Source organism: Peromyscus leucopus, chromosome 8b (assembly GCF_004664715.2).
Source record: "Peromyscus leucopus breed LL Stock chromosome 8b, UCI_PerLeu_2.1, whole genome shotgun sequence".
Taxonomy (NCBI): Eukaryota; Metazoa; Chordata; class Mammalia; order Rodentia; family Cricetidae; genus Peromyscus; species Peromyscus leucopus.
Window position 1 is genome coordinate 82,051,551 of NC_051086.1, and position 21,956 is coordinate 82,073,506.

The 21,956-nt window shown below is 36.1% G+C and overlaps 1 protein-coding gene across 2 annotated transcripts in view; it reads left to right on the forward strand.

The window, feature by feature from the left end:
- Positions 1 to 21,956, forward strand: part of Abca5 (ATP binding cassette subfamily A member 5) — a 76,379-nt gene that overhangs the window by 45,974 nt on the left and 8,449 nt on the right. For both annotated transcript variants that reach the window (XM_028865277.2, XM_037201398.1), the window contains exons 20-28: positions 1,137 to 1,306; positions 3,253 to 3,380; positions 3,799 to 3,936; positions 5,306 to 5,419; positions 7,423 to 7,593; positions 8,433 to 8,546; positions 8,896 to 9,030; positions 9,765 to 9,839; positions 11,153 to 11,244. In XM_028865277.2, coding sequence (XP_028721110.1) covers positions 1,137 to 1,306; positions 3,253 to 3,380; positions 3,799 to 3,936; positions 5,306 to 5,419; positions 7,423 to 7,593; positions 8,433 to 8,546; positions 8,896 to 9,030; positions 9,765 to 9,839; positions 11,153 to 11,244 — 1,137 coding nt within the window. The remainder of the gene's footprint in view (positions 1 to 1,136; positions 1,307 to 3,252; positions 3,381 to 3,798; positions 3,937 to 5,305; positions 5,420 to 7,422; positions 7,594 to 8,432; positions 8,547 to 8,895; positions 9,031 to 9,764; positions 9,840 to 11,152; positions 11,245 to 21,956) is intronic.

Consider the following 21,956-nt stretch of genomic DNA (forward strand, 5'->3'; position numbering starts at 1 on the left):
CCTCCTTGTTAGCTAGCTTCTCAGGAGCTGTGGGTTGTAGTCTGGTTATCCTTTGCCTTACACCTAGTATCCACTTATGAGTGAGTACATACTATGTTTGTCCTTCTGAGTGTAGGTTACCTCACTCAGGATGATATTTTCTGCTAACTTACAGATTTAGATTTCAATACAGCATGTTTTGAGGGATGCTGATTTTACAATATTTAAAATAATTTAATGATTTTGTTTATTTGGTTTTTGAGATAGGGTTTCAAACAGAGGTTGCTCTCAAATTCTGAATCCTCCTGCTTTAGCTCCCCAAAGACTGGGATTATATGAGTGCATTACCATGCTCAGCAAAAATGGTTTTTAAAAATACAGGTAGTTTAACTGGAAGTTAAAAATTATTAAATAAGTGTGATGATCTAAACTCTTGCTACTGAGATACATTATATAATCTGTAGGTACTTTATAGGACAAGTAACGATCTCTATGATACTACAATGTCCTTTTGTACTACTATATATTCATGGTACTACAATATGTAATGTAATATAGTAATGTGCAGGTATGTGCATAGTATAATATGCATCTTATATATTATGGTTTGACAATATCTCAGTGAACCAGTAGCAGTTAATATAATTAAACTGTGATAAGGATGAAAATTTTTAAATTGTAGAGTTTTCACTGTATTTTGATTTTCTTCCCTATACTTAAAATATTTTTGTTAGGGTATGAAAAGTAAATGGCTAGAATAGAGTCCGAGCAAGAAACCCTTCCATCAGGAATATAGAAACATAAACATTTATGGCAATACTTAGTTCTTTAACAATTTTATGTTTATATATCCTATAATTTAAGAGGGAATCTGGTCTCAATATACTTTTATAACTTTTTTTCTCTTACTTAAAATTTAATAATCTTTATTTTTGATATCCCATTTAACTTTTTCTCCAATATTTGTATCAGGTCAGTTTTGGAAATAGACTTTTAGGAAGTTTTTCTTTTTCTTTTTCTTTCTTTCTTTCGTTCATCTTGTTTGGTTGTTTTTGTTTTTTAATTGTCTGAATATCAAATTTATTTTATAGTGAAGGAAGATCTTTGATAGATTTGTATGTTAATGTATCTTAAGCTATATTATTTTTTTCTTGCAGGTTCCTTCTGCTTTTAATTTTTTTTGCAGTTCAGATTTTTATGTTTTTGGTACATCATTCTTTTAAGAATGCTGTGGTTCCCATCAAACTTGTTCCAGATTTGTATTTCCTAAAACCTGGAGATAAGCCTCATAAATATAAAACAAGCCTGCTGCTTCAAAATTCTACTGGTGAGAGTGTGTGAAGGTCTGTGAATGTGTGTTGGTTGGGGATGGGGGTGAAGGGTTGATGGAGTTCAGAGTAAAGCAAGCATGATCTGTCATTGTAAAATCTAAGTTAAATGTTTATCTTAGTGATACTTAATATCAGAAATAAAGTTTTGTTTTAAATGTAATTGGCAGTTTTTAAAATATTCTAATTTATACTGCTTATAATTATTAAATTCTTTTTAAAAACAGTAATAAGTTCCTACTAGCATGTTTTACCTCAAAGTTCATGATGAGCTTAATGAACTTGAGGTTGTAAAATTTTCCCTAGCAAGAGTTATAGTATTTATACATACTCATTGAGATATAATGATTCATCAGGAACTATTTAAAGAATTAGTTATAAATAAAAAATAAACTTTACTAACATATAAATACCTATACTTGAATATCTTAAGTTTGCCATTGATAATTTTGTATTTACTATTTTTATTCTTACTGTATAATTGGCAAAAAGGTTTTTTTCATGTTTTTATGGACTTGAGCTAATTTTAAATTAGGATTCTAAGTTTTCAAAATTTGGAACTTAGTAAAGAATTTAATTTATTTATGATAGATAACACCTGCTTACATAAATAGCCTGTAGTCTGAAGACTTGCAGAAACTATGTTACTTTAAAGTCATTACTGTTAAAATACGGTGCTAAGTATGATAATCTTACTGAAAATGATGCATTTAGCATGGACAATCTCTCCAATTAGGAGATATTTTAGTTTACTTTTTTCATTTAAAAATCTTGTCTTCAGTTTTAATATGTATTTTATGTAGCTAGAATACAATACTTTGTGAAATCTCATATTTTTTATGTATATCTAAAAATTATATTCTCAAATCTTTCTGTTCTTGCTCTGTAGAAATTCTAATATTTTCAGTATTTGTCTCTTCCATTAATTTCTGTAGTGTTGTTTCTTGCTTTTGGATCTGTACTCACTGGTCCAAAATGAAGCTTATATGCGTATTTGTGTCTCTGTGTATGTGTATTCATATGTAACATATATGTATATACAATACACACAAGCACATGCACACACACACACATGCACACATATGCACACACCCACATATTAGATATTTTCTTACCCTTCTTCGAGAGTATAAGTTACATGGTTACATCACATGTAGGGTAGCTCTTTTCTTGAATATACAGCCACTCCGGTAGTTAAGAATTCAGTTAAGGTCCTTGGTTAGGAGAAAATTTTGTCATGAAGCTGAAAAGCTTCATTCTTTATGGCATTCATGAGTGGTACTCAATCTGCCTTGTCATTATGTTCAGTTACTGAGAGTGTTTGGTTTTGTGAGGTTTGGGTTTCTTTGTAAGTCACAAATGTTTTGGTTCCTGGCTTTTGTGGTGATAGAGCAGGAGTGCTTCCACTCATCAGACATGATGCTATACATTTAAACACAAACAGGTGTCTTTTTTTTTTTTTGGTTTTGGGCTGTTTAAAGAATGTAGGTAGAAGACTGATTTTTGTGCTTGGCTACTTGCAATTGAAATTATCAAATAGATTATTTTCACTCTTTAGTCAAATTTCATGATAACTTTTTCTGTTATTAATATTTCTGTAGGCAGCAGATAAAAGTTATACAATTACCAGGTTCTGTTCAAAGCCTTGCATATGTATTCTGTCATTTAATTGTCACAACCAATGTCTTTATAGTTATACTTACTTTTGACAGAGGAGGAAACTAAGATCTAGAATATCCTTGTAACTTTTTGAAGGCTATATCGTGTAAGTGGTACAACTTGGGTTTGAATCTTGTCCTACTGACTACAGAGCCAATGCTCTTCCCAATATCTAGGCTGAAGATAAAACATCTCCTTGAAAGAGCATTATCTCCTAATGTTATTAAAAGTCTATTACGTATCTTACTTAAACTAATTCTTTTTTATTCTTATTTTCTAATACCAGACTCAGATATCAATGATCTTATTAACTTTTTCACACACCAGAACATAATGGTGACAATGTTTAATGACAGTGATTATGTATCTGCTGCTCCCCATAGTGCAGCTTTAAATGTGGTGCATTCAGAAAAGGTACGAGTATTATATGTGAGTACTCATTTAAAGGTTATAAAATATTAAAATGGTTACTCTAAAATTAATTTGCTAAACTTATCCTGTTAGTCATGAATTAGAGTATATTTTTAGATATAATTAAAACAATTCATTTTTTTTGTCATAGTTTTATGCCCTGGTAAGTGACCAGTAACATTTTTTTATTTTCATATTATATTTTTACTTAAAATATCTGCATATTTAAAGCTAGGTTATCATACTTGTCATTATTTTTCCTATCCCTTGTTGAAACAGATTTTTCACAGTATCTAATAATATTTAATTAATTAAAATATTTAATTAATCTAATAAGGTTAGTTAGTAAGAAAAGTTTGGTCCTTAGTGATATTAGTATGCTTATATAAGTAATGTATTAACTCTTCTCTTTAAATTGTAGGACTATGTTTTTACTGCTGTTTTCAACAGTACTATGGTTTATTCTTTACCAGTAATGATGAACATCATTAGTAACTACTATCTATATCATTTAAATGTGACTGAAGCTATCCAGATCTGGAGTACCCCATTCATTCAAGTAAGCAAACATACACAAAGATGAGTTCTTATGTGGAAATTTCCAAAAGTTAAAAGTTGAGGTGGGGAATTCAGGAGTCTCCAGGATTAGTTTGCTTCAAATCCAGAGCAGCTCTATTTGATGTTGATAGGTTTGTGAATCCCTGATATATTAATTGTAGACAAGAAATGAACATGGCTTAGTATTTTTTTGGGAAAGGTCTGGTATCTAGTTACTGAGATATTGAAAGAAAGCTTAAGAAGTCACACAGACAACCATTTTTACTTCAAGTAGATGTCTTAGTTAGGCTTTTTTATTGCTGTGAAGAGACACCATGACCACAGCAACTCTTGACAAAGAAAACATTTAATTGAAGTGGTAGTTTACAGTTTCAGAGGTTCAGTCCATTATCATGAGGAGGAATATGGCAGTGTACAGGCAAACATGGAACTGGCTACATCTTTACCAGAAGGCAGCAGGAAGTCGATTAACTGTCACACTGAGTGAAGCTTGAGAAAAGAAACTTCAAAGCCTGCCCCCACAGTGACATACTTCCTTCAACAAGACCACACCTACTCCAATAAGGCCACATCTCCTAATAGTGCCACTCCCTTTGGGGGCCATTTTCTTTCAAACCACCACAGTAGCAAAATGTTGAAGGCCAGGGACAACAAGACACTATGTACTGTTTCTACATCATCTGATGAAAAAGTGAGCCAGGGCCAGGGTACTTGTTAGACATGTAGATTGTGTCCTAATACATAGTACCTTTCCTGTTTAATAGAAAGGGTGGAGTTGAGTCCAGGATTTACTCTTAGAATGCTCAAGGCACTGGGTTTGGTCTCTAGCACAGAGACCAGTGTGAACAAGGATAGAGAAATGGACTTGTTGAGGCTAGAGGATAACACCAAAAGCAACCTAAGTCTGAGGTCATCTGCATTTGGATGTCAGCTACTTTCTGGACTGCCTGGGAAAGTTAGCTGACTCTTAGGGTAACAAGGGACATAGGAGTTAAAGTTACTCTTGTCTGGGAGATGTTCTTGATTCGTTAGGAAGATAGGCTTGGATATAGCTTTTCCCAAAGGAAAAAAAGGAAGGATCAAGATCTTATTTGACACAGTCATGGAGGTGTTTACACAGTCACTGGAAAGTACCAGAGATCATTCTTAGGTATTATCATTGCATCTGGCCATTGGTGGATATGCTAATTGTTTATTACACATACTAATTAGTGGCAGATTTTGCAGTGTAGTCTAGCACTTCTTGTTAATAAACCTGTTATTTGCCCATACCCTGGGTAGATATCTTAATGTCTTTCTTTAGAGATTTAATATTCTAAGGTATTCTAAAGTGATTCTCAGATTCCTTTTCTATTGTTTTTACCTTTCAGGAAATTACTGACATAGTTTTTAAAGTTGAGCTGTATTTTCAAGCAGCTTTGCTTGGAATCATTGTTACTGCAATGCCACCTTACTTTGCCATGGAAAATGCAGAGAATCATAAGGTAATTAATTAGACAAAAAAATTACAAGGTTCTGTCAAGCCCAAGGACCTGAATTCAACCCTGGAATCCACATGGTGGAAGGAAAGAACTGATTTCTCCAAACTGCCCTGTGATATCCACATGTGCCACATACACACGGGCACACATAAGTAAATGTAAAAAAAAATTTTTTAAGTTAGGTAAAAAAATAAATGGTGCTGGAGAGATGCCTCAACAGTTAAGAGCACTTGCTTTCCTTACAGAGGACCCTGGTTCAGTTCTGAGTATCCACATGCCAGCTTACAACTGCTGGTTACTCTAGTCCTAGGGAATTCTGTACCCTCTTCTGCCCTCTGTGGTCCCCTGCATGCATGTGATACCGTAAACTCAAACAGACACACATACACATGATTAAATATTTTAAATAAAATAAAAATTTACAGGTATCCATTGCTGCTCGTAAGAAGCCTCATGGTAAACTTTAATAGTATTTAATTTGAGAGTGTCTTAGTTATGTTTCTGTTGTTGTGATGGCCAAAAGCAACTGGGGGAAAAGGTTTTATTTGGCTTATACTTCCAGGTAACAGTCCATCACTGAGGGAAGTCAGGGCCAGGAACTGAAGCAAAGCAAAGGAACCTAAAGGCAGGAGCTGAAGCAGAAGTCGTGGAGGAAAGCTATTTGCTTGCTCATGACTTGCTTACCCTGCTTTCTTACACCATTAACCTGATCTCTGTTTTTGTGATTTTCGTATTTCAAATGCATGTAAATGGAATTATAGTATGCATTCGACTCTACTTTTTTTTTTTTTTTGGTTTTTCGAGACAGGGTTTCTCTGTGTAGCTTTGCGCCTTTCCAGGAACTCACTTGGTAGCCCAGGCTGGCCTTGAACTCACAGAGATCCACCTGGCTCTGCCTCCCGAGTGCTGGGATTAAAGGCGTGCGCCACCAACGCCCGGCCGACTCTACTTTTTTATTACTATAACTTCCTAGTGCTTTCTTGAAATTCATGAAATTTGTCTTAGGAGTCTCTGTAGTCCATTCCTTTTTATTACTGAGAACTATTATACGGTGTGGGTGTATCATAGTTTGTGTAACCATTGCTTGTTAAAAAGCATCTGAACTGCTGTTGGGTTCCACTATTACAAATACAGTTGCTGTGAATGTTTGCATATAGATGTTTATATGAACATCGGTGTTTGTTTGAATATGTGTCTGTTCACTGCATGCCTGAAGTACCCACAGAAACCCAAAGAGGGCATCAGGTTCTCTGGGACTGGAGTTACAGATGGTTGTGAGCTATACATATGGGTGTTGGGAATCAAATCTTGGACCTCTGGAAGAGCCGCCAGTGATCTTAACCTCTGAGCCATCTCTCTAGTGCCCCACTTCTTCCTAACTAATTTTTTTATTTCTTGTTTCCCATTTCTCACTCTTATTATCTGCTTTCTGATATAATACTCATAGTTATTATGAGTATATAGTTTTAGAAGTAGTACAAATCAAATGAATAGTAGTATTAGGTATCAGGATTTGGGAAAGATTTTTACAAAAAATAATGAGTTCATGAGAAGGAAAACTATGCAATTTATTTTAAAAGTATTTAAAATGTTTTCAAATGTATTTTCTTTGCATGAGGTTTCACACATAAACTGAAGTTCTGTGAAGATCCAGAGGCTATTAGGCAGTTTATATGTTCTTACTAGAAATAGCTTTTGAGCATGAGAATCCTTTTCTATTTAAACATCTTCATTTATTTCTGCATAGTATTATATGAACAAGTTTGGCTGTCATTGATGGCATACTCACCATTTCTATGTTATCTTTTGTTTTACTATATTCTGATTGTTAAAAATTTTGTTGAGATTGATACATCTTATAAATGAACCTAATTAAGGTCTAAAATGAATGCATGTAAAGTTACTTTTTTTGTTTTGTTGATTAGAATGAAAAGTTCTACAATAATTTACTTGCTTTTTATTTGTAAAATGTTTAAGATTTTTAATAGTTTTTCTCTCTTTTTTAGATCAAAGCTTATACTCAACTTAAGCTTTCAGGTCTTTTGCCATCAGCCTATTGGGTTGGACAAGCTGTTGTGGACTTTCCCTTATTTTTTGTTGTTCTGACTTTGATGCTGGGAAGTTTGTTTGCATTTCATCATGGACTATATTTTTATCCTGTAAAATTTATTGCTGTGGTAAGTTCGCATCAGTTGTGCTCATGATATTTATAGTTAAATATTTCTTAAAAATCTATTTATGTATGCATATATGACAGCTGTCAGGTTGAATAACGTGTGTATTAGCTTTTTAAAAACAAAATGAAGCAAATGTTTGTTATTGTATATGGTACATTTAATTCAATTTTTATTACAAGTGATTTTAAAAAATGCAAGCCACCATTTAAAAATAATTCCTTATAGCTGTTGTGGTCTTTCATGTAGACTACCTACTTGCTTGCATCAGGCACCTAAATACAGTCTTCTTTCCCTGTTCTCACATCTAAACATTTTACAAGAAAGGGATTCATTTTTGAAAAAGACTTGATTTAATTATTGTGCATAATGGTGTGGGTATGTATGTACATGTGTGCGTGTGTGTGTGTGTGTGTGTGTGTGTGTGTGTGTGTGTGTGTCTAGCCCTGGCTGTCTCAGAACTCACTCTGTAGACCGGGCTGGTCACAAAAATCTCAGAGATCCACCCGCCTCTGCCTCCTAAGTGCTGGGATTAAAGGTGAGCACTAACACCACCTGGCATTAGAGAGCATTTTACTTGGTAATGCTGAGGTTCCAAGTAATGCTGAGGTTAAATTACTTGGAGTTGTATAAAACAGTAATTTAAAAGCATGATTTTTATTGGCTTAGTAGAGTCATAGATTATAACTGTTCAAATAAGCGCAATGACAGTTTTTGGAGTGATTTGTTGAAGAATGAAATTTGAGAATAAAAATTACTGAATATTTTAATATGACCATGATATTTTATATTGTATTATAAACTATTTATATTCTTATAGGACATGCATTTCTGATTTACAGGTTTTTTGCCTTATTGGTTATGTACCATCAGTTATTTTATTCACTTATGTTGCTTCTTTCACCTTTAAGAAAATTTTAAATACCAAGGAATTTTGGTCATTTATCTATTCTGTGGTAAGTCTCACTTTTATTTTATTCCAGTTTTCCAAATCAGCATATGTAGAAGCTTTCAGGCATGCTTTGGTGATGGTACTGAGTGTGTAATGTATCTTTCCTAAGTAGAGAGAATATGGAGAGAGCTAGCAGTTTCTTCAGTGGGTGTATTGATCTTCCACCTCATCTACTCCAACGGATGTTGCTCACAGTATATAACAGCTAACAATTATGCCAACATAGTAATGCTTCCTTGGATGCATGTTTTAATTGAAGATCAAAAACATAGTTGATGCCAAGGCACAATTTGTAATAAGTTTATATAAGATTTTAAAATCCTCTCTCACTTATATTCTCACTTCCTCTTTAGACAGCATTGGCTTGTGTTGCAGTCACTGAAATAACTTTCTTTTTGGGATATGCAGTATCCACTGTTTTTCATTACACCTTTTGCATAGCCATTCCAATCTACCCACTCCTGGGTTGCCTGATTTCTTTCATAAAGGTACGTCAGTAATATTTCAGAAGTTTTAAAGTCTGAATATACATTCTTTAATCTTTGATATCTTGGTTCTTGTACTGAAAATAGTAACAAATATAAGATTAACTGCTTGATTATATAGTCAATACAGGCATTTAAAATGACAGATATTTTCAAGTATGACTTCAGGTTGTCAAAGGAGAAAAACTGTTTACTACATGGTTTCTGATGCTCAATTTGATATGCATAATTAGATATATGGTTTTATTTTTATTTTTAGGAATTTCTCAAGGATCAAGTAATGTGTTCTATAAAATGATGAGAAAAAAAATTAAGTGTAAGAGATTTTCTCCTTGAGGAAAACATTAAGGAAAAACATCAGATTAATTTTGATCATGGATCATCCAAAGATATTTTCATTTGATTAGAAAAAAATTAAGCAGTTGAGGAGAGTAGGGGTGATTATGATCAAACTACATTGTATGAAATTCACAAATAATAAAAATGTTATATTAATTAAGCAGTAAATTCATACTTTATGATTGCTGGATAATTCCATTTTTCTACTCTGGTTTAATATGTTTGACTATACTTGCTTCTAGAAATACTGTGTAGCAGTAAGATTTTAAGTTAGACATACCATAGCTTATTAGTAGGAACACCTTATTTATAGAGATTGCGTGTTTATGACTAATATATATTAAACATTTTAAAGCTAAATATTTGTGTATATGAGTTATAAAAATGCTTTGTTTTAGGGTTCTTGGAAGAATATACCAAAAAATGAGGATGCCTATAATCCATGGGATAAGCTTTTAGTTGCTGTTATAATGGTAAGAAATAACAAAAGCTATTTTTGTATGTTCATGTGTCCTCTTAAGAGTATTTGTAAGGGAAGAGAGACAACTCAGTGATTAAGAGCACTGGCTGCTCTTCCAGAGGACCCAGATTCAATTCCCAGCAACACATGGTGGCTCACAACTGTAACTCCTGTTCCAGGGGATTTTATGCTCTCTTCTGGCTTCCACAGGCACCAGGCATTCATGTGGTACACATACATTAATACAAAACAAGCTGGGCAGTGGTGGCTCACACCTTTAACCACGGCAGGTAGAGGCAGGCAGATCTCTGGGAGTTCGAGGCCAGCCTGGGCTACAGAGTGACTTCTAGGAAAGACTCCAAAGCTACACAGAGAAACTCTGTCTCAAACAAACAAACAAAAAAACCCAACTAATACATATAAAATATAAAATAAAATTTAAAAAATTAAAAATGGAACTGTTTATGATCTCAGGACATAACTCGGTTAAGAATGCTTGTCTAGCATATATGGAGGCCTTGGTTTCATCCCTAGCACAGTAACAAGCAGATGCGATGATATACTCCTGTAATTGCAGCACTTTGTAGGCAGAGGCTGGATGATCAGAAGCATGAAGTCATTCTTGGGCTACATAGTGAATTAGAAAAGAATGACGTGTTTGTGTTTCATTTTTAGTTTTTGTCCTGTTATGTAAAGAATAAGCCTATAAGTTAAGCATGTTAATGATAGTGAATCTGCATTTTTGTAAAAATACCTTTCGTTGACCAATTATCCTTAGTTCAATGTACTTGACTTTTCCCATGCTACTAATTCTATTTTAATAGAACTGGCTTCCTCAGAGGAAGAACAAAGTCTTCTGTTGTTAGTGAGACAGGGTCTTAGCCCAGCCTGGCTTGGATTTTATAGTCTTTCTGTTTAAGCTTCCCTAGTGCTGAGATTATAAGCCAGTGACACCATTCCCAGCTAAGCTTTTATACTTGATTATATTTTGTAAAACTGACAGTAAATGAACTTACAGGGGCAGAAAACATATGAAAAATTACTTTATGGGAAATAACATTACTTTCTTAGTATTAAAATTTATGACTGGTGGTGCAGTTAGTGGAATAACATAAGCTCTGTGTGAGGCTCCAAGTTCAATCTCCGTCACCAAGAAACTAAACGAGAGAAGTTATTTTTCATTATCTTTATTATAACAAACAAAAAAAAAATTGGATCCCCCCCCTTCTTGTTATGGTAAAGTACCTGATCTCTGTAGTCTTGGTTCTGTTGGAAAAGCAAAGAAATGATGATTTAGTCATAAGCTGTTACGTATTCTTCTCTTAGCCCTACCTGCATTGTGTACTGTGGATTTTCCTCTTACAACACTATGAGAAAAAACATGGAGGCAGATCAATAAGAAAGGATCCCTTTTTCAGGTTAGTTAATTTTTTTTAACCTAAGTTTTAAAGTTTTGGTAAATTCATAGAATTGTAAAGCCATCACCATAATTTTAAACACCAATGTAATTTTAAAACAATTCCAGTACTCCAAGTTATTATATCTTTTAATAGTCACTCTTCCGTATTCGTTCCCATGCCTCTAGCCCTATGCAATCACTAATCCCCTATATTCATAAAGTTTGCCTGTTCTGAACTTTGTATATTACTGGAGTTATAGATAGCATATAGTCATTTCTTGGTTTTGTTCTTATGCTTTTCTTTCCTTTTTGTGGTGATCCATGGGAATATGAAACAGAAGTCCAGCTGTATAAGCTATACCTTGACCAGACCAAGGGTCAGTCAAGTGGGAAGCCATTTAGCATTTGGTGTTACACAGCTTAATATTCAGTTGTGCCTTCCTATGATTTCCTTGTGCTCAGAATTCTCCTAAAATGTGTATGTGTGAACCTCCATCTCAAAATGCTTGGATAAAGTCAGGTAGACAGAACCTTCTGCCTCTGAGCTTCTGGTTCCTCTTAAGCATTTGTTTTGTGTATTTGCCTTTTGCAAATATCCTCCCTAAGCTACTTCCTAATAGGGCCAATCCCAAACAAAGCCTTGAAAGGCAGATACCTAACAGACTACCTGCTAGACTCCTTAAGCGCCACCCCCCACCCCCAACTGAGGTCTCCCCGGCCAAATGCCTGTCCCCTAGAGGCATAGCTTTGTTTCTTGTGCAAATCAAGTTCAAATCTTCCCCTCTTTCTCACCTCCCCAGAGCAACTTTTTAGATCAAAGTGGTTTCCCCTCACCAGGTGCTTCAAGCTGTGATGCAGATTGACTAGCTGTCAGGAAACTGGCAGCAGAGGAAAATAGAGACAGTTTAACTCTTAGTGACCTCAGATTTTCCCCACCCCATCACCTGTAAGTTTATAGTTGAACACATTTATCATAGACTTGTAATGCTTTCACCTAACCACAGTAAGGATCTATTTCTAGCACATAAATCCCTTTTCTGATTTATGTCATTTCCTAACTCCACTCTTGTTCTCTCCCCTTTTGGGGTGCAAACAAAAATTGCCCGGAAGCTTCTGGTGGGGACCTTGCAATCTTGTGTTGTATAGTAAACATGAGGTATTGCTGCTTGGGAAAAGATATAGATCAGTCCCAAGAGAACAAGGGGAGTTGAATTGAGAGAGTTGAATTGGTGGCTGAATGACGGTGGCAGACGAATAAACTGAATTGGACAAAAGAGCTCTGTGCTTCTGGATTCATTCCCGCACCTATGGTGGAGTCCCTTCTGGGCCCCTGGGATAGTATAATATTAAGGCTGGGCCTTTAATATTATACAAAACCTTTTTTTTCCCAAATAAACATTAATGTGTAGTGTCCTTCATACATTTACTGCATGTTCATTCTGGTTCTTTCTTTCTCCCCCCCACCCCCACCCCCCTGAGACAGGGGTTTCTCTTTGTAGTTTTAGTGCCTGTCCTGGATCTCACTCTGTAACCAGGCTGGCCTCGAACTAACTGAGATCCACCTGGCTCTGCCTTCCAAGTGCTGGGATTAAAGGCATGCACCACCACTGCCCGGCATTCTGGTTATTTCTATAATGTATATAAAACATTTTTAAGAAAAGAAATAAATGTTTTGAAAATTTAAGCCACTAAAGACCGTGGTTCTATTAAGTACTTTAAGTGTATTTAAGGTGTATAGTTACCTGCTTTTTACTGTTGAAAAAAGTCAGATCGTTAGGATTTGAATTATTCATTTTTTATTATATTTGTGTTTATATTGTGTGTATATGCATGTTTTTTTGTTTGTGAGTATGCATAAGCCATACAGTGCATGTGGCTCTCAGAGGACAGCTAGCAAAAACTATTCTTGCCTACTGTGTGGGTCCTGGGGATTGAATTTAGGTCATCAGGTCTGGCAGCAGATACCTTTTCCTACTGAGCCATCTCAAATCCAATAGTTAGGATTTGAACAGTAAATTATTGTCTAGTGCATACAGTTTTACAGTGAGAATGATTTTGGAAGGCTCCTCATTTATCTTGTAGCAGCGATTCATTAACTTTTAAAATTTCATTTTACCAATTAACATTGTAACCATCTTTTCATATGCTTTATGTTGTCCACTTTAATATCTTCTGAGAGGAAGGATTATTTCTATTAAAATGTTTATTAACATTTTAAAATTTATTCTGTTGTATTTATATTATGGAGGTGTAAAAATTCTTTATGTATTTTGTATATGCTTATGTGAGTTGCAAGTATTTTCTCCGAACTTAACTATTTTCACTAGGTTATTTTAAACTGGAAGAGTTATTATTTAGTGAAACATGGGTATTGGTAATAAGCTACTTTGTAGTTTCCCTTTTATTCCTATCAATTCGTGTATTAGCAGAGTATTAGTGTATATAAATACTGGACAATTAAATGTGTGGTGCCTGCTAGCTTTTTTCTAGTTGTCATGTTTGTGTGTACTTGCAGAGTATTAATGTATATAAATACTGGACACTTTAGATAATAAATGTGTAATGCTTATGAGCTTTATAGTTCTGACATCAGAATATTAATTAATGTACATAAACACTGGGCAGTTTAGATGAGTGTGTGATGTTTATTGGATTCCCCCTCTGCACTGAGGAGCTTAGGGCTGACTCTCCTTACTTCCCCTCTTCCTATTTCTACTGATATTTGTGGGGAAGGTTCCTGTATCCACAGAGATAGTCTTTCTAATATCCCCTTTGTTTTCTGATTCACCGAACTAGTAAGGGATTCTCTACCCTGTATCACCTACTTAACTTATGTCAGAGCCATGCCATTGGCACTCTTTAAAGTTTTTAAATAATCTTTTTTTATTTATTACTTCAAGAATTTTATTAATCAATTAATTACTATTTTCCCAGCCCAATCACAGTTTCTTCTCTCTCTACTCTCCTCTGAATCCCTCCCCTCCAACTTCTGCCCTGCCCCTCCATCCACTCCTCCCTTCCCTTCAGAAAAGTGCAGACCTTCCCTGTATATCAGTCAGCCCTGGGATATCAAGTTGCAGTAAGACTAGGTGCTTCCTCTCCTGTTTAGGCTGGATGAGGCAGCCCAGTAGGAGGAAAGGGTCCCCAAACAGGCAGCAGAGTCAGAGACAGCCCCCACTCCCTCTGCCAGGAGTCCCACAAGAAGACCAAGCCATGCAACTGCAATCATTGCAGAGGGCCTAGTCAGTCCCATACTAGTTTTCTGGTTCGTGGTTCAGTCTGCATGAGCTCCCATGAGCCCAGGTCATTTGACTCTGTGTGTTTTCCCATGACATCTTTAGCCCCTCTGGCTTCCATAATCCTTCCTCCCTTTCTTCCACAGGATTTCTTGAGGTCTGCCTAATGTTTGGCTGTAGGTCTCTGCATCTGTTTCCATTAGTTGCTGGGTGAAGCCTCTCTGATGACAATTGGGCTAGGCAATGGTCTATGAGTATAGCAGAATATCAATAGAAATCATTTCATTGACCTTTTTTTTTTCTCTTTTTTACCAGTCATATTTGTTTCTATCCTAAGTCTCTGGGCTGTCCATCCTCTGGGTCCTGCCCCTCCAGGCATTGTCAGGGTGGGCTCCCTCTCATTATATGAGTTTCAAGCTGGACCAGTCATTTGTTGGCCACTCCCATAATTTCTGCACCACCTTTGTAAGATTCATGTGCCCCTGACCTTCCTTGTTGCTTAGCTTCTTTGGGTCTGTGGATTGTAGCATAGTTATCTTTTACTTTGCAGCTAATATCCACCTATAAGTCAGTATGTGCCATGTTTGTTTTTTTGGGTCTGGGTTACCTCACTCAGGATGATCTTTTCTAGTTCCATACATTTGCCAGCAAATTCCATGATGTCATTGTCTTTAACAGATGAGTAATACTCCATTGTGTAAATGTACCACATTTTCTTTCTTTTTTTACCTGTATTGATTCTTTGTGGATTTCACACCATGCATTCTGATCCCACTTATCTCCCCATCTCCTCTCATTTGCCCTCTGCCCTTGCAGACTACCCCCAATCAAAACCAAGTTTAAAAGAAAAACCAAACAAAACAAAGAAACAAAGAAAAAAAAAAAAAAAAAAAAAAAAAAAGGAAGACTCTTGTCATGGAAGCTGTAGTGTGACCTAGTGAGTCACACAGTTTGCCTTTTAGTCCACTCATCTGTACTTGTAAGAGTTCATTGCCACGAGTCATGGATCTGGCTCTTGGCCTCTGGTTTCTGCTACACTTAAAATAATGGGCTCTCAATGGAGCTCCTCTGTTGTCCTGTGTTGTGGAGGTCCTGCTGTTTTGGGTCTGTAGCTTTGTCCCTTTCACATGCTCCAACAGTTTATAGATTCAGTGGATGCTGGAGTAGGCCAACTTATAACCCTGGTTCTGGGCATGGGTGTTAGCTGGGCCGGTCAGCTTGATAGCTTTCCCTCATCCTCACTACCCAGGCAAGCTCTCTAGCACTGACTCAGCTAGCTCACTCCGCACATCCTACAGCAGGGAGACGGGCCAGTTCTGTTCTTGGGTCCTCAGACCAGGTCCCTCTCACTCACATCACCAGGGCCAGCTCTACTGTTTTGCTCACGGAAGGTGCGGGACCCTTTCTCTTGATTGCTGTAGGTGGAATAAGAGGGGTTGGCGGGTTCCCTCTCCTGTTGTTATGCCCTCAGGGTTGGCTCGCCTGTCTGTCCCTTGCCTGCCATGCGGTGGCATGGGTGAGGGAAAGATGCCCTCTGCCCTCCACCCCTTGCTACTTGTGGCAGATGAGAGAGAGCTGACTCCAGGGTCACGAGAGTGAGAGAACTATCCCTACCTGCCACCAGCTGCAGCACATAGGAGAGTGGGTCCTGCACCCTGCCTGGGCAGCACACTAGAGCTGACCCTGTTGTCAGGTACCACATTTTCTCTATTCATTCTTTCGTTGATGGACATCTAGGTTGTTTCCAGTGTCTGGCTATTACGAATAAAGCTGTTGTGAACATAGTTCAGCAAGTGTCTTGTGGTATGGTAGAGCGTCCTTTGGATATATGCCCGGGAGTGGTATAGCTGAATCTTGAGGTAGACCGATCCCCAATTTTCTGAGAAACCACCATATTGATTTCCAAAGTTACTGTACAAATTTGCACTCCCACCAGCAATGGAGGTGTGTTTCTCTTGCTCCCTACCTTACTAGCTTGAGCTGTCACTTAAGTTTTTGATCTTAGCCATTCTGACAGAGTTGTTTTCATTTGCATTTCCCTGATGACTGAAGATGTTGAACATTTAAGTACTTCTCTGCCATTTGAGAGTCCTGTTGAGAATTCTCTGTTTAGAACTGTAACCCATTTTTTTAATTGGACTATTTGATTTATTGATGTCTCGTTTCTTGAGTTCTTTATATATTTTAGAAATCAGCCCTCTGTCAGATGTGGGGTTGGTAAAGATCTTTTCTCATTCTGTATGCTGCTGGTTTGTCCTACTGATGGTGCCCTTTGCCTTACAGAAGCTTTTCAGTTTCATAAAGTCCCATTTATTAATTGTCGATCTTAGTGCCTGTGAGATTGTTATTCTATTCAGGAAGTTGTCTCTTGTGTCAGTGAGTTCAAGGCTGTTCCCCACTTTCTCTTCTACCAAATTCACCAAATCTGGTTTTATGTTGAGGTTTTTGATCCACTTGGACTTGAGTTTTGAGCAGGGTGATAGAAATGGACCTATTTGCATTCTTCTACATGTTGATATCCAGTTAAACAACCACCACTTACTGAAGATTTTTTTCCATTGTATATTTCTGGCTTCTTTATCAAAAACCAGGTGTCCATAGGTGTGTGGATTTATGTCTGTGTCTTTGATTTGGTTCCATTGATCGACCTGTCTGTTTTTATGCCAATACCATATAGGCTTTATTATTATTATTATTATTATTATTATTATTATTATTACTATGGCTCTGTAGTACAGCTTGAAATCAGAGATGGCAATGCTCCAGAAGCTCTTTTATTATATAGGATTGTTTTAGCTATCCTGGGCTTTTTGTTTTTCCATATGAAGTTGAATATTGTTCTTTCAAGGTCTGTAAAGAATTGTGTTGGGATTTGGGTGTGGATTATATTGAATCTGTAAATTGCTTTTGGTAAGATGGCTATTTTTACTATGTTAATCCTACTGATCCATGAGCATGGGAGATCTTTCCATCTTCTAAATATCTTCTTCAATTTCTTTCTTCAAAGAATTGAAGTTCTTGCCATACAAGTCTTTACTTGCTTGGTTAGAGTTATACCAAGATATATTATTTGTGGCTATTGTGAAGGATGGTTTCCCCAAGTTCTCTCTCTGGCCATTTATCATTTGTATATAGGTAGGCTACTGTTTTTCTTGAGTTTATTTTGTGTCCAACCACTCCACTGAAGGTGTTTTATCAGCTGTAGAAGTTTCTTGGTAGAATTTTTGGGTTGTTTATGAGTATTATCATGTCATTTGCAAATAGCAATACTTTGACTTCTTCCTTTCCAGTTTTTATCCCCTTGATCTCCTTTAAGTGTCTTATTGCTCTCTCTAGAACTTCAAGTACTATACTTAAATAGATATGGCAAGAGTAGACAGCCTTGTCGTCTTGTCCCTGATTTTAGTGGCATTGCTTTAAGTTTCTCTCCCTTTAATTTGATGTTGGCTGTTGGCTTGCTGTATATTCGCATTATTACGTTTAGGTATGTTTCTTGTATCCCTGATCTCTCCAAAACTTTCATCATGAAAGGGTATTGGATTTTGTCAAAGGCTTTTTCAGCATCTAATGAGGTGATTATGTGTTGTTTTGTTTTGTTTTGTTTTTTTTCAGTTTGTTTATGTGGTGGATTATATTGACAGTTTTTCGTATGTTGAACCATCCCTGCATCTCTGGGATGAAGCCTATTTGGTCATGGTGAATGATCTTTTTGATGTGTTCTTGGATTTGGTTTGCAAGTATTTTATTGAGTATTTTTGCATCAATGTTCATGAGGGATATTGGTCTGTAATTCTCTTTCTTTGTTGAGTCTTTGTGTGGCCTTATAAAATCAATTGACAGTGTACCCTCTGTTTCTATTTTGTGGAATAATTTGAGGATTATTGCTCTTTTTTGAAAGTCCAGTAGAATTCTGTGCTAAAATCATCTGGTCCTGGACTTTTACTTTTTTTTGGGGGGGGGGGGGGTTGGGAGACTTTTAATAACTACTTCTATTTCCTTGGGGGTTATAGGTCTATTTATGTTGTTTATCTGTTCTTGATTTAACTTTGGTAAGTGGTATCTAATGAGAAAATTGTCCATTTCTTCTAGATTTTCCAATTTTGTAAAGTACATCTAATGATTCTCTGAATTTCCTCAGTGTCTGTTGTTACATCCCTCTTTTCATTTCTGATTTTGTTAATTTGAATATTTTCTTTTTGCCTTTTAGTTAGTTTGGATAAGGGTTTATCTGTCTTGTTGATATTCTCAAAGAATGAACTCTTTGTGTCATTGATTCTTTTTATTGTCCTCTTTATTTCTATTTTATTGATTTCAATCCCCAGTTTAATTATTTTCTGCCTTCTACTCCTCTTGGGTGTGTCTGTTTCTTTGGTTCAAGAGCTTTCAGGCTGAGCTGTTAGGTTGCTAGTATGAGTCCTCTCTGATTTTTGACGGCACTTAGTGCTATGAACTTTCATCTTAGCACCACTTCCATTGTGTTCCATAAATTTGGGTATGTTGTACATTCACTTTCATTGAATTCTAGGAAGCCTTTTATTTGTTTCTCTATTTCTTCCTTGACCCATTGGCAACTCAGTAGAGAGTTGTTCAGTTTCCATGAGTTTTTAGGCTTTCTGTTGTTTCTGTTCTTAAAACCCATCTATAATCCATGGTGGTCTGAGAAGGTGCTAGGGGTATTTCAGTTTTCTTGTATCTGTTTAAACTGGCTTTGTGACCATGGATGTGGTCAGTTTTGGAGAATGTTTTGTGAGGTGCTGAGAAGAAGATATCTTTTTTTTGTGTTGGGGTAAAATGTTCTGTAGATATCCTTTTGAGTCATAACATCTGTTACCTCCATTATTTCTCTGTTTAGTTTTTGTCTGGATGACCTGTCCATTGGTAAAAATAGGGTATTGAAGTCTCCTACTTAATGTGTAAGGTTCGATGTATGATTTAAGCTTTAGTTATGTTTCTTTTATGAATGTGTGCCTTTGCGTCTGGGGCATAGATGTTAAGAATTGCAATGTCCTCTCGATGGATTTTTCCTTTGATAAGTATGAATGTCCTTCTCTATCTCTTATTAATTTTGGTTTAAAGTCTGTTTGTTAGATATTAGGATAGCTATACCAGCTTGCTTCTTAGGTCCTTTTGATTGGAAAATCTTTTTCTAACTCATTACTCTGAAGTAATGTCTATCTTCGGTGTTGAAGTGTGTTTCTTGTATGCAGCAGAAGGATGAATCATGCTTTCATATACATTTTGTTAGCCTATGTCTTTTTATTGGGGAATTGAGTCCATCAATGTTGAGAGATATTAATGACCAATGATTTTTAATTCTTTCTATTTTGTTATTATTGTTGAGTGTGTGTGTGTGTGTGTGTGTGTGTGTGTGTGTGTGTGTGTGTGTGTGTTTCCCTTTGAGTTGTGCTGGTGTGAGGTTATTTATTGCCTGTGTTTTTGTGGGTGTAATTAACCTCCTTTGGTTAGAGTTTTCCTTCTAGTACCTTTTCTCGAGCTGGATTTGTGGAAGGTATTATTTAAATTTGACTTTGTTGTGGAATATCTTGTTTTCTCCATCTATGCTGATTGAAAGTTTTGCTGGGTATAGTAATCTTGGCTGGTATCTATGGTCTCTTAGAATCTGAAGGCATCTGTCCAGGTCCTTCTGGCTTTTAGAGTCTCCATTGAGAAAGTCAGGTGTAATTCTAATAGGTCTGCCTTTATATATTACTTGATTTTTTTTTCTTTGAAGCTTTTAATATTCTTTCTGTGTTCTGTATAGTTAGTATTTTGATTATTATGTGGCATGGGAAATTTTTTTCTGGTCCAATCTCTTTGATATTCTGTAAGCTTCTTGTACCTTTAGAGTAATTTCCTTCTTTAGGCTAGGAAAATATTCTTCTATGATTTTGTTAAATATATTTTCTGGGTTCCTTCTGTTTCTTCTATTCCTATTATCATATATTTGGTCTTTTTATAGTGTCCCAGATTTCCTGGATGTTTTGCATTAGGAATTTTTTTTAGATTTAACAGTTTCTTTGATCAATATATCTATTTCTTCTTTTGTTATCATCAGTGCCTGAGATTCTTTGTTCCATCTCTTATACTGTGTTGATGATACTTGTGTCTATAGGTTCTGTTTGCTTACCCAGATTTACCATTTCCAGAATCGTGATTTTTTTTTTTTTTATTGCTTCTGTTTCCATTTCCAGGTCTTGGACAATTTCCTTCACCTGTTTGTTTGTTTTCTTGGCTTTCTTAGCATTCTTTAAGGGACTTACTGATTTCCTCCAATTTTTGTTTGTCTTTTCCTCAATTTCTTTAAGGCAGTTTTTTATTTCCACTTTAAACACCTCTATATCTTCATAAGTTTGGTTTTAAGGTCATTTTTTGTGCTTCAGCTGTATTGGATTGTTCAGGTTTTGCTTCATAGGAGAAGTGCCCAATATTTTTGCTTTTTCCCTGTCCCAGAGGAAGCGATGGCCTTCTATTATGAATCATTGATTCCTTGTACTTAAGAATGTTGCTCGACCAGGTTTTTTTTCCCCCCTCTTTCTATGTCATCCTTCTGATTCATGTATGTGTATTTGTGTGCTGTAGTGTATGTGTGTTTATCCATGTACATGTGCAGTGTTTGTGCATGTGAAGGCTGGAGGGTTGATGTCTTCCTCAATCTCTACCCCAGGGATCCTTCGACTTCCACTTCCCCAGCACTGAGATTACAGAATTGTGCTCCCATACCCTGCTTTTTAAATAAATGCTGAAAATCCAGACTCGGGTGCTAGTGCTTATATGGCAAGCACTTTACCAAATAAATGATCTCTTCAGCCCCTTCCTTCAGAATCTTCATTTAGGAAAGAGGAATTTCTTCCATTAAGCACCTAAAAATCTTATTCAAATATAAAGCCATTTCTGTTTCATTATATTATACCTGTTTGTGTTCATAATCAAACACCTGTCTTTAGTTGTTAATTCCCACTTTCTCCTTAATTTCCGAATAATTTGGGTTCCTCTTAACTCTCCACTGATAGTATCTTCACTATCTTTGCTTTGTCTAGTAGGCTTAGCTTGCTTAATTACTTTGTTGACTCCCCTTCCATATTCTTTTCTGTTGTCCTTTTGTTTCTTATAACGTCACCTTCATTTACCTCTTTGCCTATCTTCCTATTCAAAATTTTCTTCACAACTACTTCATTCTCTGTATGCCATTCAAGAGAGTATTCCTTTGGATTTTTATTTCAGCCTTATCTACTCAATTTTGTATATACTTATATTGCAATTTCTTTGGAGAAAATATTCACTTTTTTAAATTAAAGATTATGCTTTTAAAATTTATGTATATGTGTGTATTTTGGTGTGAGTGAAAGCCAAGGCCAAAGAGGGCATCAAATCCTTCAGAGATAGAGTTACAGGGCATTTTGAGCCTCCTGATGTGGGTGCTGGCAACCAGACTCATGGCCTGTGGAAGAACAGTGCATGTTCTTAACTGCTGAGACATCTCTTCAACCTCTGTTTG